An 18,219-nucleotide genomic window follows, 5' to 3' on the forward strand; every position below is an offset into this window, starting at 1 on the left:
AGAAGAAAAAAATAATTAAAATTATTCTACTTATAATAATCTTGATTGATCCAATACTATGTAATTGATTTTAACAAAGTTAAACTATTTCTAATTAAATTATAATAGTTCTAAGTAATTTTAATTTTTTTATTGTAATTATTTAAGAATTTTGAGCAATTGATTCTGAAAATAAAGATATTTTGCAAAAAATAAATAAATAAAATCTAAATTTAGACCAAAGCACATGGTTTCCAGAGTGCAATTAGTCCTTGCATGAAAAGTAACGACAACTAAGATTTCACAAAATATTTATAAAACAATATTTAATTTAAAAATCTTCCCGTACTTCTTCAATGCTACCCGAAATCTACCCGCATCATGATGCCCAGCTTCGGCGGCGGGAAGGCGGGGTCCGGTACAGAAGGAAGGGGAAAGTATGAAATGGGCATATTCCATCGTCCATGGAATCTCCAACACGCCATGTTCGATTCGCTTCGCTTTTCCCCTCTTCATCTTCTTCTTTTCCTTTGCGTGATCAATCATTGACGAAGAGCGCTGCGGCCGCGTCGATTTCCCCGGTGGCAATGAGAAAGCTGGAGGAAGCTGCCTCGCCGTCGTCTTCCAGCGCGACTTTCTTCCTCTCCCAAGGCTCTGCTCTCGTCTCCGCCGTCCTTGCCTTTGCTATCGCGCAATCTGCCAAGATCTTCACTACTTGGTAAGCTTCCTTCGCCGCATATTTCTCTTGGTTCGGAACGAATGTAGTTCGAGGATTGAGATTCCCGTCGTGTTAGTTTTCGACCTGATGTTTCTTTTAGGGCTTTACTGTACACTTGAAATAATAATCGTGCGTGATTCATTCGAAAAACCTTGGATCTTGATTTTTGACTGAGGTCTTGAGGAATAGTACTGTTAGCTTGTGAAGAATATTTCTGTTGCTTGGTCTACTGCCTTTGTAGAAATTCCGAATCGTGCAGAATATTAATAATGTAGAAAAAAATATTATATTTGATAAAGAACAAGTGCATATATTTATAGACTCAACATAGAGATTAATTTGTAGTTTAAATAGTTAATTTTATCTAAAATATAAGCACAAGACTAGTATGCTTTAGACTAAGTCATATTGCAGTATTTTTTTATTTTTTTTTTGTTTAACACTCCTCAAACTAGAGTATAGATATTAGACACTAGATTGAGGCAGCGAAAGCACTTTAAATTACCGTCATCTCTCTATCTGAAATTCTGAATTAGTGAAGAAAGGGAAATTGCTAGAGGTACTTTAGACAGCGATGAAGTTCATTATTTTCTAGGTGATAGAACCTCAAAAAATTGAGCAATGGAAACAAAGAAAAACTATGCCTTATGCTATGTTAGATTTTATATTTTTATCTGACAAATAAAAATTACAGCTTAAGAAAGTAAAGTGTATCCATTCCGGAAAATCTAAAGAATAAATGTGTTACATCTTTATCTCGAAGAGATAAAGTGGTAAGCAGTCGGTCTGCATATTTTCACTTGGTTGACATGATTGTTCGGCATATGCTTTCAGTAAAGGTACTAGAGATGAATAATGCAAAGATTTTCTATACATTGCTTGTTTTCCTTGTTTACTCAAGGATGAAAAATAGGGATGGAAGTTAGCCAATATTAGGATGGATGAGGTTAATTTTTTGCACTGTGTTATTTGCTTAGAAGGATAGGAGTTTAAATATTATTAGTGACATTATAACGAGAATTGGATGTCATGGTTGAAGAATAAGCAATTGTATTATAGATATGATAGATGTTTGCAGTGGCTAAGGTCGAGTCAATAACATCTTAATCTCGCTAAGGTTGAGTCAACCTAATACAACTATTCACCTCAGAGCTTAACAAAATTTCATGCTCTCCAATTCTCTAGTCTCTCCAATATGTGCAACATGATCTACACTGAGTCCTCGTGTATGATTAATTCTCCTTGATAGTTGATACATTGCCTGATTCCACCCAACATCAAACCAACTCAAATGCAACACCTGTTCCATAAACATGGAACATTACCTCATCTACATCATATGATTAATAACAACTAACAAGTCTCAACAATGATTTTGATGTAATTAGGCAACACTATCTCACATCCCTCACATATATTACTCATGCCTTATTTAGAAGTGAAGGGAGGCAACTAAACACATCATTTTCTTCAAGCTAAACTTAAAGCAAATCCTAACCTATAGTCTTGGGATGCAAACCATCCCCGTGCCCAAAAGAGACTCTAACTCATCATAACCCCCTTCATGGAAAGGTGAGGGAGGATCCTACCTCAAAAATGAGACTCGCCAGTGTTGTACATTTGATCCAAAATTATCATCTCTTGTCCTCTTAAACGGTTGCCTAAAACAAAACATAGAGGTATTAACAAAAATTATAATTGTTGTTAATAGCTTTCTATCCTCAATTAACCCACCAAGTCATTGCTGAAAACTCAATTCAAAATGGTCACTGAAAGTTGAATACACCAAACTGAAAGAAAGTTTGATGGTTGTTATTGTATACAAGCTAATGGGCTGTTCAAAACAAAAGAAGAGACAAAACATAGACAAGAGGAAGGAAGGTTCCTTCTTTGTTAGAAATCTTCTTCCAAAACAAGAAGGCTACAACAAACACTCCCCCAAACTGGTGGATTTCCAGGCCAAGAAGAAGAAGATAAATTATCTTCCTGATCGGGAAGAGTGATGGAAGAAGATTTCGGAATGTCTGAAGCTTCCAAATCTAAGAGAGGGCAACTTAGGACTTCTAAATTTCTTTCCAAATAGAGAGGGATGAGAGAGAGAGAGAGAGAGAGATCAATTCCTTACCAAATTGAGAGAGAGTGAGATCAATATATCTCCAAATTGAGATAGAGTGATAGAGAGCAATATATTTCTTTTCAAAATGAGAGAGAAGGAAAGGGAGGGAAGGATAGAAATTGATTTCTTTTCAAATTGACAGAGAGGAAAAGAACTTAAATTATACCTAGCTTTACTTTTTTTTTAAAAAAAAAAATCAATGGTATGGAAATTTATGCCTCTTAAAAGAAATCAAGAAAGAATTAAATTTATTTGTTTAATTGGTATGGTGGCTTTTCCTTAAGTTACAGTGTTCAAATAATGAAGCTTTTTTGTCAATAGTGAAATGTTAGTTGATTTACAGGTATAATGAAAGACGTTGGGATCCTAAGCGGATTATTGGATCTGGTGGTATGCCTTCATCCCATTCAGCAACAGTGGTTGCACTAGCAGTGGCCATTGGAATTCATGATGGCTGGGGCAGTTCTGCATTTGCTACAGCGACAATATTAGCAGCTGTAGTAAGTATCAAGCTTTCTGTTTTTGGTTATCATGTTCTTTCTCAAACTGTTTGTGTCATCAAGATCTCTGATCCAGAACTGTGCATTTAAGCATAATATTTATACATCAAATTTCCATTTCCCTAGATACAAACTGGGGAATCTCTGGTTACTGATATTTTATTATATAAACAGACTGCCAGCTTTCTTCAGAGATACTGTTTACAGGCAGTTTACTTCAACTTTTAGTAGCTTAGTTGATCTTTCTTGTTTGTCAGGTAATATGTGATGCTTCTGGTGTTCGACTACATGCTGGAAAGCAGGCAGAGGTATGTAGTAACTTGTAACATCATGACATAAAATTTCTTTTAGAATTCAGAAACTTGTTGCTACAAACACTCAATAGTCGACTCAGCCCAGTTTAATTCATCCTGAACCTGAAAAACCCAAAACTAGAAGATAACCAAGGGTTAGGCATATCAACCATAACCTAAGTGACTTGTAAGCTGTTATAATAAACCTGTAAGAAATGTTCAAATTAAGGGTTCAACTAGCTCCACAGGGAAGCCCACAAACAACATTTCATGCAAGTCAAATGATCCTGGAGAAAATCACAGTGCAACCTGTTTGAACATGCCAACCTATTAAGTTTGTAAATATCTTGCAATTTGTTATTAAATCTATGTTGTAGTAATTATGACTATAACTGCCACAACAGTGTTAGAATAGGAATATTTTTGGAATGAAAAATATGATGACACGTTTTAATGTTGAAAAAGAGGTACCCTTTTTGCGAAAATGATAACAAGGTTGAGTCTTTTGATTTTTGCGTGCCCCGACTAATTTTTTTTTCTTTTTGTAAGTGCTACTATCTTATAGCACTTGATCTTGAGAGCATCAATGATGCATCTTGGTTGGCTAGGTTTATCTCATTCCACTAATAGAATTTCTCTTTCTTGCTCATTTTAGGTGTTAAATCAGCTTCTATATGAACTTCCGGAAGGGCATCCACTCTACGACTCAAGACCACTCCGCGAGCTTCTTGGTCACACTCCTCTTCAGGTTTGATTTCGATATGCAACCAGCAGCAGTAATTAAAAAGATGGTGCTCGCTTAGTCTACCTTGTTATATTCTTTGATGTCCATGTATAGACATCTATCTAATGAAATATCCTGTTAGCAATTTCACATTCTACGAACTATTCTGATTGCTTATCCTATATTAAGCTCCACCCTCATAAATATTACAAAAATTGATTCTGCACTTCTTTATGTAAGATTTGTTAACTCAGCATTCTAGTCTCCTAATAATTTTTTTTATATATATATACTTATCAGGTCGCAGCGGGTGCTGTTTTGGGGTGTGTTGTAGCTGTAGTAGCTCAATTAGTCCACAGATTGGCTACAAGTGCATGGCAAACAGAACTGATAGACACGCTGGTTGCCATCGATTGACTTTGTGCGGTGTTTAAATTTAAAGAAATATCGATATTGGGTAGTTAAGTTGTCCTCACCCAAAGAAAGAAATTTAACGCCCACATTTTGGTCTATAGATGCGTGAAACTGTGAATGCTAGTGCTACTACCATTTGACTTCAATGTTTCCATTCTTTCTGTAATATATCAAGGTTTGTTGAAAGCATTGGCTTTTTCTCCTCTGTGTTTGTTGACCATTCTCCTAATGCTCTACTTGTTTTTGCCAGAAATGAGAAGGGTTGTATAGCACTTTAAGTTTTGAATTCTTGAAAATGGCCTTTAATTTCTTTTTTGATGGCTGTAATGTATTCATTTTTTTTTTTAAAAAAATGCATCATTGATACAAGAAAAGATGACTGTTTAGTTCAAGTATTTGTTACCTATAGTGGCAAGGCGCCTATGCAGTTTCTCAAGCATTTATAATTTGATTGCAGCTACAGTAGCTTCTCAAGCATTTATGATTTGATTGTCAGCTAGTGTACCGTAGGACATGACAACTTGGATTGATTATTTCCGGAATTAGCCAACATGAAGAATTGGATATTCAGTGCTAGTTAAAAAAAAATGTTAATACTTTTGATGCTAGTTAAAAATAATAGTATATTTGTTAATACTTTGATCAAAATATTTTCATTTAATATTAAATAGATAGCCTATTTTTTTTATTTACTACTTGCATTAAGGTTTGGATAAAGCACCTCAAACAAGGACTAGCTTCAAATTGGCACCAACTTTTATCAAAATAAACTTGGACTACGCAAAAATTGAAAAGCTCTCTCCAAAACAATTACATGCAGAAAGGTTGATAAACATGTTTGATAAAAGGTCAGCATAAAACTCCCGAACAGATCATATTGTGCACTGTAAGAACTTATTTTCACGACTTGAATCCGATCACAAAGTTCCGTGACAACTCTACCATGGATGATAAATGTGTTGATATTACTAAACAATAGATAGATAAGATTGACATAATCTTTGAAAAATTTGCCCCAAGATTTGTGCACATTATTTACAGGTTTCGAAGCTATCTTCACATCTTAGGGTGCACTGAACTGCTATGATAGGAATTTCAAGAACCTTGAGATCTTCCGTTAGGGAAATCTCAATGAGAATCTGACTCCAGTGGCTACTATAGTTTTCTAGTGCATCTGCCAGTCCAAGTTAGGGTTTGTTAATCACCCCTTGGTACAAACCTCCAGGGCAAAGATCATCCAGTGTATCAACATTTTTAAGGCCGGTCATCTCTCTGAGGCCAGCCCAACCTCGATGGACGAGGAAAAGATGGAATTCATCCTCTGTGTAGAGTGTCTTTTCTTCAGTGTGTATCGGCATGCGGTCATTTTCATCATAAATGCAAAGTTTTATAGTGATCCCTGTAAAGAAAAGTGAGAAGGCTACACTGGTTAAAGCAAGCAGATCTTAGGAAATCTGGATGAGAAAAGATGGTGTTGGGAAAATCAACAAACTAGAAGATAGAAGTAAGACCAAAATATCCATCTCAACTGAAGAGAATTTATCCGCATTTTCCAAACAAAATGATTTCAAAGAACATTAACTAGATATTTTAAACATCAAGTTTGGATAGTCATTGAACAAAATTGTTCATTTCATATAATCAAAAACTAAGTTGCAGATTCCAGTAGAAAATGTTATTACCTTCATCAAGATGGAGAGTATAAGAACCTATAGGCATGTCTCTATCAAGGCAACGAACCACATTATCTTCATCTTCTAGCCAAAATGCCCTTCTGGTTCTTAAACCAAATGCAGATTTGATGGCCTCCTTGATTGCCTCTCCAGTGCCATCAATACCGATCCTTCTCAAATAATCACCCCATTTGACTAAAATAACCCTTCCACGGTAGGATGTATTATTGTCTACTTACACAAAAAAAGGTAAACAAGTCGATCAAAACCAGAAAGCATTGTTGTTAATGATGCTATCTTCATACAAATCACTAGAGAAATTGGGAAGTTGCATGAAGGTTCTAAAGCAGAAAACCCTAATGTTTCTGCATTCATGATAATAAGCAAGAAACAATTAAAGAAGTTTGTATAAGATATTTGAATATCCAACATTACAAGCACATTACCATTCACAGAAGTATCTCTCCAGTTCCAGGGCGGTACACCACTAGCTGCAACTGCATCTGCAGCCATTATGGCAAGTGGATGTCTATCATGCTCTATAGATCTATCCAGGTTAAGTGGTGACCTATCACTTCCTAGATGTTCATGGGCATGGCTGTTAGCATATCATAATAAAACGTAAACAATTATTGAGTAGGCAGAAACTATAAAAAGGAAAACATATCATCCAACATAATTGTTCAAATAGCAGACAACTCAGAGAAATGAAACTGCTGCATGGAAAAGGGTAACAGAACGTGACACTAAAGAGAAGCATCCTCATAAACAAAGCATATTCAGTGATCTTAAACTTGCAAATATGAGAATTAGCAGTGCGTGATATAATGTAAGGGCCCACTAGCTTTGTTATACTTGCAAACAGTTATGAACCTATATATATATATATATATATATATATACACTCAAGGTAGTTAACACTAATAATTTTCCACTTAATCAACATGGTGTCAAAACAGGCAACTCCCTAATTTCTCTCGTCCATAGTAGCAATTGTTGGTTTCCACATTTCTGGTCACAGCCCCGGCAGCAAGTACATTCCGACTCTTGTCATGCATGTACATTACAATTTCTTCTCGCAACACTCTTCTGCATATATATGGGTCTACGTGCAGTTTCCTTCCGTCTTGCAGCACTTGCTGAATGGTCTATTCCATATCATGGAGGTTGCATTTTTCTTCCATTGTGTACCCATCATGCTGGATGATGACATCTCAAAGACGCTGCAGTATCTTCAGGGATTGTGAAGAGTAGGGGAGGCAAGGCATCTGCAACCCCTATCGCACCAAGCTGTTAATTTCGTATATCAACAATATGACTGAAATTCTTACTATCAAAAAGGCCAGCATGAAAACTTTGCTTAGATTGCATCACTCTGCAGGAAATGACAAGGAAACCACAAACAAAACATATGAAAGTTCTGGCAGATTGATATTGAAATGGAAGAATCATTGCTGGTTTTGTTAGATTCCCTAGTTCACTATAAATGTGTTACTGCATTATTTCCAGTAGTCCATTATGATATCTGGGGTCCTTGTAATGTCCATTCAAATTTTTATTTTAGATATTTTATCACTGATGATTAATCATGCATGACTTGATTCATTCTAATAAAAGAACAGCTTGAAGTTTTTTTAATTTTATTTTATCTCCTTTTATGCTGAGATCAAAAATACTATTTGGGACTCCTATTCATGTATTGAAAAATCTCAATGCTAAATAATACTTCATTAGTACCTCTTGATCTTTTCTTTCTAGTCAAAACATTCTTAATCAATTATCTTGCTTTCATATACCTCAACATACAATGTTGCAGAAAGGAAGAAAAGGTGTTTGGTTAAGGCCACAAGAACTGCTTCATATGAATATTCCCATATAATTTTAAGATGATACAATTCTTAATTCATGCTATCTCATAATCACATTCTTTCTTCTAGTTTCACGGTCAAGTTCCTTTTTCTGTTCTCTTTCCTCAAGATAGACAACACAATCTTCAATTGTGTGTCTTTTGTCAAGTATGTCTTGCTTGGACATTTTAGAGTGCAACATGGGTATTGTTGTCAATTCCCAAGTTATGTCGAGCTTTGTTTCATCTAATGTAATATTTTTGAGCCCTCTCTTTTTTTTTCTCCACTCCACCTATCATATCGCACATAAGGCGGCAGCTAAGGCATTTTCCATGCCTACTCTAATTCCGAAATCTTCTATTAAAGAGTGTAACATAGACTCATCCACAACAGATATACAACAAATGGTCATAGTCTGAACTGTTGCCGCTAATCTGCTAGACTCTGGTGTGTTACCAGCATCTCCCATGATTCCAGAACATAACTCTGATCTTGACCTTCCCATTGCTCAAAGGAAAGGAACTCATAAATGAATGTAGCATGCCCTATTCTCTATCTTGTTGCATTGTACTTCCTTGTGTCCATAGTATTATTCTTTTTATTTCTATTTTGGATTTTGTTAAAATTCTATAGGCCATCTCAGATGTTCTATCAATGGCATAAAATCTCGTACCATGCCGGACGGCATGGTCGAAATGTATAGTTCTAATAAATTACATAAACTCAATACTACTCGATAGAAGTAATGTATCCTATGTCATTGTGTGAATTATAATGAGTAGCTTGTCATTTTGACATTCAACACCTCTTGGCATGCTACAATACATGCTAAGATGAATTAAAACAATGTTTGTTAGTTTTTTAGTTTGTATCATTTTAGATGAATAGCCGACCCCACCTAGTGGGATAAGACTTGGTGGGTTGTTATTGCCGTATCATTTTAGATGAGACACAAAATCCAAACTTAGCCTATCTCATTCTGACATGCTACAATATTGCGCTCTCTCTCATGTTTTTGCCCTTCTATCTCCTTACTCCTTCCCTCTCTAATTCGCCACTAACACTATACATCAAACCAGCACAGTACTAAAACAATATCATTCCAATCAAACACCAAAATTCCAACACAATTTAAGATTTTGAACCTTAGTTCTATCTAATATGAGATGAAGACAAACTATGATAGAGGAGATGATAATGCTGCGCTCAAACAGTACATGGGAGCTTGTCACTTTTCCTTCTAGCAAGCTTACTATTTGTTGCAAATGAGTGTTTACTGCTAAAAGATCCCCGATGATTCAACTAATGACTTTAAAGGCTGATTAATGGTGAAAAGATACACACAAATATATATAGTTGGCATGGGCTCATTTCTCTAGTGGCTATGATTGCTTCAATTTATCTATTCGTTACAATCATAGTTATAACCCAATAGTTATTGCATCAATTGGACATCACAAGTACACATTTGTCACACTGATCTGGATGAAGAGTTATATCCAGAGCAACGTCCTTGGTTTATTACTGAGGGAAATATATCTTCTGTGCAAATTGGAAGCATCTCTTTTAAGCTAATAAAGTTATTGATGTTCAAGTTGCTGTGCACAGTGCTTTTAATTTGGCACACACAAACAATAACCCCAATAATTTTACCCTAAATTAACAAACCCAACTATTGACGTCCACAAAATTTAAAAGTCTACCTTGGAAGAAATTTTCTCATGTAAGCCTATAAATCTCCTTCTTTAGCCCACAACTCTTTGTGGCATTGGACTATGGTGCCACAGGCTAAATGTCCCTTTCAAGATCCAAATTTCAACATGCAATTCATAGTTATCATTGATCAATAGCATGCAATATCCTATGATTGCACCATCATTTACATGAGATGCCCTTATCAACAACTCAACATGCTTAGAATTAGGTCCATTCTGAATGATAATGCTAATGAAATGAGAGAATACTAATTATTTCCGTTATCCACCATGTTATTCAATTTATAATCAATTCTAACTAATGACATGTGAGATTCAACAGCCACTCCCCATGCTTAGGATTATGCTCAAGCCCAATTAATTGTGGTTCTCTAGTCTATGCTTATAAACCACCTTCATTTAGCAATAACTCTCTCTATGGAACTAAACTAGGGTGTCACTTATACAGCCCAAGACAGGTAGAAAGGCCATCTAACCATAAACTCTTTTCCAGTTTTTCCAAAGGAGATTATTAGGGTGTTCACAATGCCATGGCATTACACTTCAAATCATTTAAGGGCCAAATGGTAGCATCACAATCCCTAGGTAGGATGTCAAACCTTAGAACCTTGGCACCAATAACATGAGAATCACTAATTAATTTCATCATAGTCATTGTCATTGACTGGTGTCTTCTTCCAACTACTTGGAGACGTCAATTAGTCCTTGGCAATCTTCTAAGTTGTAAATTGATGCTAGGTAATCATGCTCTAGATAATAATTTCATCAACTCAGTTTAGATTTGCTCAATAAGAAGATCCAATTTTTTCATATTGTTGAAACCGCTTCTCAGTTTCAATAAAATTGTAAATCTTGCCCGCGTCTCAAATTTACAAGGTTAAACAATTGAACAAGCATCAATGAACTAGATTAAATGGCAAACTACATTGAATAACTTCGCAGTGGCATTTCACAAGCGAATTGATGAGTCAAACAAAAAGTAGGAATTAACTTCACAAAATTATTATTGTACAAAAATGAGCAAAAAAAACTAAATTATAGTACCTTCTGCAGGCCCAAATGGAGCATTTGCATCTTCAAGACCTAACTAGGAGAAAGGTTTAACAATGAACGAATGACAGGGCAACAAAAATGATAAGGCAAAGAGAGAGAGAGAGAGAGAGAGAGAGAGAATATTTTCATATTGCTGATTCATAAACCTAAAACCAGAAATAATCAACAGAAGCAAAACATATAATTTAATTGTAAGATTAGTCGATGTGCCATTAGAAAGTTTATAGGAATAGAGTTAATGGCTTAGTTGGTCAGAACAGGATGATCCGTGGTTACTACCAATAAAATAAATTGCTTATTTAAACTCTCAATCTATGCACAATTGTTGAAGAATGAGAAACAGAACAAGGAGGATAAAGAAGAAGCTGGGTAACAATTAATTTATTTCTACCATAATACCTCGTGTGATAATTGAGCATCGAAACAACTAACCACTAGAAAAATGGAGATGAAATGTGATCTTGCAAAGATCACAAAACTAAATCAATTACATAAATCTGGAAGCGGCAAGACAATGTCACCTTTATCAGAAAACTGCAGGTAGGCATTGACCTTAGACGCAGAAGAACCTTTGCATCCGGCTTTCTTGCTCCTTTCCTTGAGCAACTCATCGAGCTCCTTATAGGACGACATCTTGGCCAACCCTCTCCCTTTGGACTGGTGCTTCGCCTTCTTGAACTCCTTGAGCAAGTTCCTCCACTTATCCGTACACATGGTAGGCGAGCGGTCGTACCCTTTCTCCCGCATCTTCGCCGAGATTTGCTCCCACAGATGCTTGTTCGACTTGGAAGTGTTGAACAGCCCATCAATCTCTCGCCGGAACGTGATGAGGCACCTCGTCTCCTCCTGCGCCCATGTCTCCGCCCGCTTCTTGGGCGCCTTGACCTCGTGGTCGTCGCCGCTGCTCTCCGCCAGAACCATCTGCTCCTGCTGCGGCTCTGGCGGCGTCAATCCCGCGTTGTTGCAGAAATAGACGCCGCGGGGCTTGTCGGCCAAGTACATGCTCTGCCTAGTCGGCTCCGCCGCGTCGTCCGCGACGAGGTAGCCTCTGGGAGGAAAGGAAGCGAGGGGGGATTGCGAGAGAAATTGGTCTAGGGTGAGTAGAGACATGGCGGAGGGGGAGCAAAACCCATATCGCGGGGGGTTAATTGATAAAGGTGGAATTTTTATAGCAAAGGTGAGGTTTTTGCAGGAAGTGACACCGGGCAAATCAAATTATACGATTTGGGCGAATAATCCTGGACCATGGAAGCGAGGCTGTGTCTGTTTGTCTGCTGGCCATCCCATCTTTATTACTGTACTGAAAGACCAAAATATCCTCCCAAGAAAATCCCTAAACCTTGTCATGCCCTAGTTCACAAGAGAAAGGAACAAATGCATCTGTAGAACGCCAGCATCGACAGATGAACTATTAAAACTCAGATTCAGGATAGAGCTTTAGAAATTCTTCCAATAAGTAAGAGCTTTGCATTAGAACTTTTCTCCCAAAGCTTTACCATCACTGATGCTTCTGATTTACTGTGGTAAATACCATCAAGTATCAAATGTTCATCAGATTAAGAATAAGAAGTACAAGTATTGCTAGTGGCGCCTGGGTACCGCGCAGTGGCAAAAACATTTAATAGACTATCAAATATCCAAGATTCGAATCCTAATTAAGACATGACATTTTCAAAAACCTCTCACGTTGGAAAGAACTGCTTTTTTAAATTCAGATAAAAGATAAACAAGACTTTGTTTATCGTAGGAGTGTAAGATACAGTCGATCTCTTTCAGCAATTCGGTTTTATCTGTATCAATGATAAAGAACACGGTCGGGCAAGAAGGGATTTGGAGAGACAAAACAATCACAATTCACAAGAACGATCGAGATTGAATAATAAAATCAAGTCCATTTTAATTGCATAGAGAGACAAACAAAGAATCTATGTTTAATTAGAAACAAAATTAAATTCACATACAAGCGACAGTTTGGCCGAGTGGTCTAAGGCGCCAGATTTAGGCTCTGGTCCGAAAGGGCGTGGGTTCAAATCCCACAGCTGTCACAATTCTAATTTTTATGTAAATGAGCTAATTCATTTGTGCTCAGCCCAGGTAAAGAACAGATATATAATGAATGGCCGTTCAAATCCCACAGCAGCCAAATTTAACTTTTACGTAAATGGGCTAATTCATTTGGGCTCAGCCCAAGTAAAACACAGATATACAATGAATGGGCCAACATTATTGTGGTGTCTGTAACAGATAACCTGGCTGTACCACTATAAATAGGGTCAATAAGACTAGGGTTTATTGATCAGCCAGTGGAAGCTCAAGAGATCTGTTGCCGTCGCCGCTGGTGTTTTTCTCTCGTCTCACTGCTACCATGGTGAGCGAATAATTATTTTGCATTGAGTATGGTGTTTTGACCTCGAATCCTTTCTTTTTGAGTTGAAATCTGTTAACTGTTTGTATGCCTTTTGCCTGTCGATTATGTAGTCCGGAAGAAAAAAGACTAGGGAGCCCAAGGAGGAGAATGTGACGCTCGGGCCAACGGTGCGGGAAGGAGAGCAAGTGTTCGGTGTTGCCCACATCTTTGCTTCTTTCAATGATACTTTCATTGTGAGTCAATATGTCCTCTTTCGGATGAGTTGGATTTAAAGATGCGATAAGACTTTGATTTTTCTCAAATATTTTTATGAACTCGCAGCATGTTACAGATTTATCTGGGAGGGAAACACTTGTTCGTATTACAGGTATTGACATGGTTTCTATATTTCATTTTCTCATATTGCGTATGATGATTGTTAACTCTACTAGCTTCAATTGACACTAGCAAGCTGTCTTCTATCTAAGCAACGCCAATGTGTTACACGATGGCAATATGGGCTTTTCTAGCTGTTCTTATTGCTTTTAAATTTGATTTGGTAGGAACAAGTTTCTTGTTAAGTGTTCTCAGATGCATGTTTATAAATGTTATTATTGTACATGCGTGGCTGAGCTTACCTAATTGTTCTCGAGTTCTTGAAGCATGGCCCTTAAGATCGCCTTCCTTTTATCTCATGGAAGTGTTTTGAGTCATAACCATGCGATATGAATTTCTTGGTTTCAAAAGAGTTTTTCTTTGAGATCTTTCCTTGTTTCATTGAATTTTAGGCCCTTCTGGTTTGGCATTTGATTATCCATAAATATGAGCACTAGAGATGTGCTGCATTTCTATGCTGCCATCTGTTTTTGTTCAATGGATATTTCTTGCCAATGTCTTGTGAAGTGTGCCTAGTTTATGGAAGAGGAACACATTCATATTTAGTCTTTTTGATGTTATGCAAACCAAAAACTTAATATCTGAAAAAGGTTCTGTTCATTTTTTTTTCCAAACTATCAATGTCATGGCGTTTTGGATTTGATGATTGTTGGTTAAGTACATTGTATTTGTATAAAATCCGCTGTTCAAAAGACTATCTGTACATATCTTATTTGAGTTTGCTAAGCCTACTCACTGAGTTAATTTGTTAGTAGGCTTTTGATAACTAGACTTTTCTTGAAGAATCACAGAATCATAGATGAGATTATGAAAGTGGAAGCATCTCATCTCTTTTAGCTTAATAGAGTAGAAACAATTGATTTTAAGAGGTTATTGTTGGATAAAATTTTCTGGCAATTGAATAACCATAGTACATGCTATAATGAAGAAATGGCCATCTCATGCAATCTTGAAAGCATTATTTTCATATATACATCACACATGTTTATGGGTCCTTCATTTGGTCTCTCCGCCCATGTTCTTATTCATACCAGCACACTTCCTACTTCTGTTTTTCTTCTATTTAATCTCAGTAAATGTATTTGACTTGGAATTTTCTTGTGTTTCAGGTGGAATGAAAGTCAAGGCTGACCGGGATGAATCATCTCCCTATGCAGCTATGCTTGCAGCACAAGATGTTTCACAAAGATGCAAAGTCCGTCCTTTGCCTTGCTATTTTTGGGATATTCATGCTTTGTTTGAACTGGTTACAATGTTGTGATTGTTTTCTCTCTTGTTGCTTTGTAGGAACTCGGTATTACTGCTTTGCATATTAAACTAAGAGCCACTGGTGGGAACAAAACAAAAACACCTGGCCCTGGTGCTCAATCTGCTTTAAGGGCACTTGCTCGGGCTGGCATGAAAATTGGACGTATTGGCAAGTCCTTTTCCTATTACTACTAGATTTTTTTTTTTCTTCCTCGTGTGGTCCTTAACTGGTAGTGCTCTGGTTTGGTCAAGATCATTGTTTTTTCAGACATTTATCACCTGATTCATTCATTTTGGCAGCTCCAAATTTAATTATCTATTATATTTATTCATTTTGCTGCATGTCTTTTTTATAATTATAGGTACATAATGGGGCATCCATTTACTTTTGCGACAACATGCTTGAAATCTACTTGTTTGTTTTCAAGTTCTTTTAAGCGATGTTTGATTTTGAGAACTCTTACTTTTTCAGTATCCATTTAGATCTTTAAATTTATGCTAGGGATGTATCATCTCCCTTTTAAATTATTTTTCTCCTATTACAGAAGATGTAACTCCCATACCCACGGATAGCACTCGCAGAAAGGGCGGAAGAAGGGGAAGAAGGCTGTAATTCATCGAGTTGTCTCCAATCCTTTTTCTCATTGATCAAAATGTTTATTTTAGTCAGGAAAATGTTAAAATGTTTATTTGAACAGTCATGTGGCTTTTGACTTGTCAAGGATATTGTTTGATATTATTATTTCCTCATGTATTAAATCATGAATCGTTATAGCTTTGTATTTGTTAAGAGTGTGAATGTTGTTTAATATGACAAGTTTGAATTATAGCCGTTATGATTTATAGTTTGAATTATAGTCGTTGTGATTTATAGTTGTTATTATGTGACAATGATAAAAAATAATATGAATATTAGGTGAACCAGTTAAATATGTTTAATAAGTTAAATGTGTTGCAGTAGTTACGAAACATTAATGTATTTGTTAACAATGATACACAAATTAAAAAAAGTCTTTGCAACGCTGTGGACCACGAGTTTTAAGTGTATTTAATCTTGACCGTTGACGCGGGAATGGTTTAAGATTAAATGCATTAGATCCGTCAACGCTGTTTTAAGTTAGGTGTATGAAGACAAATGTTAAACATAGGTAGGTATATCTAGAGGTGGATTTTTAAAATATCTTTTTATTTAGGCGGCTTGGATTCTATCCCTTTTCGGACTGACGGTGGAGAAGGGTTCCTTCGTATGGAGGATTCTTCCTTAACACGTGGTACGGAATTAATACAAATTAGAATTGAATATGAACAAAATTTTATTTGTTGGTTGAACAACATATTTTATCAAGTCCTTTTTGCCTAACACAAGACGTTAGTGCGTTAATGTACAAGTTATGCGAGAAATTATGCTCGTCTATGACGTGCTTTGATGGCTGCCTTTCACAATTTAATAGAGAGTTGGTATATAGGTGACCGAGAGAGAAAAACAAAGATGCAACTTTTGTCAGGCACTGAAATTGACTTGGTTTGTTTGAATAGAAGATAGAATAGAAGTCAACTCTCGGCCTTGTCTCCTTTTTTAGCTATAAGAATATTTTTACATGAGGAATTATTCAGCACAAGCAATTGAATGGTTGCATTTTGCAATTTAAAAGGAGAGTAGGTATGCAGGTGACAATAACAGATCAAAAATATATACATCTCTTCTAAGTTACTGAAGTTGACTTTACTCGAAGATATGATCCAAGTTATCCTTTGGCCTTATCTACTCCATTAGCTATAAGTGTGTTTTCACATCAGAAATAACTCAGCTCAAACAATTGGATTTGATGCAGTGGAAATCCGTCGTAGAAGTGGAGTGTTAAGATGGGCAACAGTGCGGTGGTAGCGACGAAGGTGGAGATCATCAAGCTTGAACAACAGGCGTCCAATTTGCATACACTAGCAAGAGTATCAGACGGTTCCAAAGTTGTCCGAAAAGTCCTTTTGATATTTAAATCGCGTGGAAGTAGAAAGAATGCAAAGAGTAAGTAGATAGAAAGAGAGTAGAATCCCGCTTCTTGTGGATATACTTGGGTATTTATAAGTGAATAGAGGTGGAAGATCAATACTTAGGTAGCACGTGTAATTGAAAGGGACTACGCCCAAGTATAACTTGGGATGACATGGTAGATGGGAAGTCACACCTAAGCAAGACCTATAATTGTAAGTTATGTGTCTATAAGGAATTTATGTATCTTCATAATGATATAATATTATTCATTTTAAATCTAAATTTTCATGATTTTATTTTTAGGCTCTATCCAAAAGACCTCATGTCAATACAAATATCTTACATCATTTTAAACTCATGATCTTTTCTATATCTTTCCGATGTGGGATTTTGATTGTATCCCTAACAATCCTACCCTCAAACCAAGGACTATTATTACTATCATAGTCTGGGCCTCCCCACAAGTATCGGTCACTCTTGACGTATTTCGGACCTCTCCGAAAACATCTGGTCACTTTAACCTGCTTCGGGTCTTCCCCACAAGCATCCAGTCACTTTCAACTTGCTCCAAGCCTTCCCGCGAGCATTCGATCACATTGACCTACTTCACACCTTCTCGCAAGCATTCAGTCACCCTAACTTGCTTCGGGTCTTCTCATAATTTCGTTCAAACCCACCCCACATGATATCTAGTCTGGACCATGACTTTGATACTATTTATTTGGCCTGCTCCAGGCATTCTCGCGAACATCCAATTACTCTAACCTACTCCGGGCCTTCCCGTAACTTCGTTCAAGACTACCCAACATGACATCTGGTCTGGACCATGACTTTGATATCATTTGTTGGGACTGAAAAGGAATGCTCATATCTCCATAATGACATGATATTGTTCATTTTAAATAGAAACCACATTATTTTTATGTTCTATCCAAAATATTTCATGTCAATAGAGATATCTTATATCCTTTTAAACTCATAATTTTTTTCATATCTTTCTAACGTAGGACTTTAATTGATCCCTGAGATGATGCCCACGTATCAATTTAGATGGCATGGGAATCATATATCAGGAAGGCAGGATGCGAGGTCACACCTAGGAGAGACTACATTGACAACCATCAATAGTTCGGAAATTAAACGACTCGAGCACATAAGGGCTTGGGGTGACATAGCTTGGAGTACTTAGTTCGGAGTGATTCAGTT

General features: G+C 36.6%; 3 protein-coding genes and 1 non-coding gene across 5 annotated transcripts; 3 read left to right on the top strand and 1 right to left on the bottom strand.

The window, feature by feature from the left end:
* Positions 1-428: 428 nt before the first annotated feature.
* On the top strand, positions 429-4,949 carry LOC122017614 (uncharacterized membrane protein YuiD-like). The gene is made up of 5 exons (XM_042575266.1): positions 429-697; positions 3,157-3,313; positions 3,571-3,621; positions 4,262-4,354; positions 4,631-4,949. Exons 1-5 carry the CDS (start codon positions 444-446, stop codon positions 4,745-4,747), a joined length of 672 nt encoding a protein of 223 aa, XP_042431200.1. The 5' UTR covers positions 429-443; the 3' UTR covers positions 4,748-4,949.
* A 741-nt stretch (positions 4,950-5,690) lies between these two features.
* LOC122016025 (trihelix transcription factor GT-1-like) lies at positions 5,691-12,218 on the bottom strand. 2 transcript variants are annotated; one of them, XM_042573156.1, is made up of 5 exons: positions 11,554-12,218; positions 11,024-11,062; positions 6,864-6,995; positions 6,427-6,648; positions 5,691-6,143 (listed from the first exon to the last, which is right to left on the bottom strand). In XM_042573156.1, exons 1-5 carry the CDS (start codon positions 12,140-12,142, stop codon positions 5,932-5,934), a joined length of 1,194 nt encoding a protein of 397 aa, XP_042429090.1. In that variant the 5' UTR covers positions 12,143-12,218; the 3' UTR covers positions 5,691-5,931. The 2 variants fall into 2 exon arrangements, with proteins under 2 accessions (XP_042429090.1, XP_042429091.1); XM_042573157.1 differs by lacking the exon at positions 11,024-11,062 and having other exon boundaries at positions 11,554-12,216.
* A 779-nt stretch (positions 12,219-12,997) lies between these two features.
* TRNAL-UAG lies at positions 12,998-13,077 on the top strand. Its single transcript has one exon. It is a non-coding gene; the product is annotated as a tRNA-Leu (tRNA).
* A 185-nt stretch (positions 13,078-13,262) lies between these two features.
* On the top strand, positions 13,263-15,878 carry LOC122017570 (40S ribosomal protein S14-like). Its single transcript, XM_042575217.1, has 6 exons — positions 13,263-13,400; positions 13,511-13,633; positions 13,722-13,767; positions 14,885-14,970; positions 15,063-15,192; positions 15,569-15,878. The coding sequence occupies exons 1-6, from the start codon at positions 13,398-13,400 to the stop codon at positions 15,634-15,636; spliced, it is 456 nt and encodes a 151-aa protein (XP_042431151.1). The 5' UTR covers positions 13,263-13,397; the 3' UTR covers positions 15,637-15,878.
* Positions 15,879-18,219: the final 2,341 nt, after the last annotated feature.

The sequence above is a fragment of the Zingiber officinale genome, chromosome 8B (genome assembly GCF_018446385.1).
Source record: "Zingiber officinale cultivar Zhangliang chromosome 8B, Zo_v1.1, whole genome shotgun sequence".
In the NCBI taxonomy this organism is placed as follows: Eukaryota; Viridiplantae; Streptophyta; class Magnoliopsida; order Zingiberales; family Zingiberaceae; genus Zingiber; species Zingiber officinale.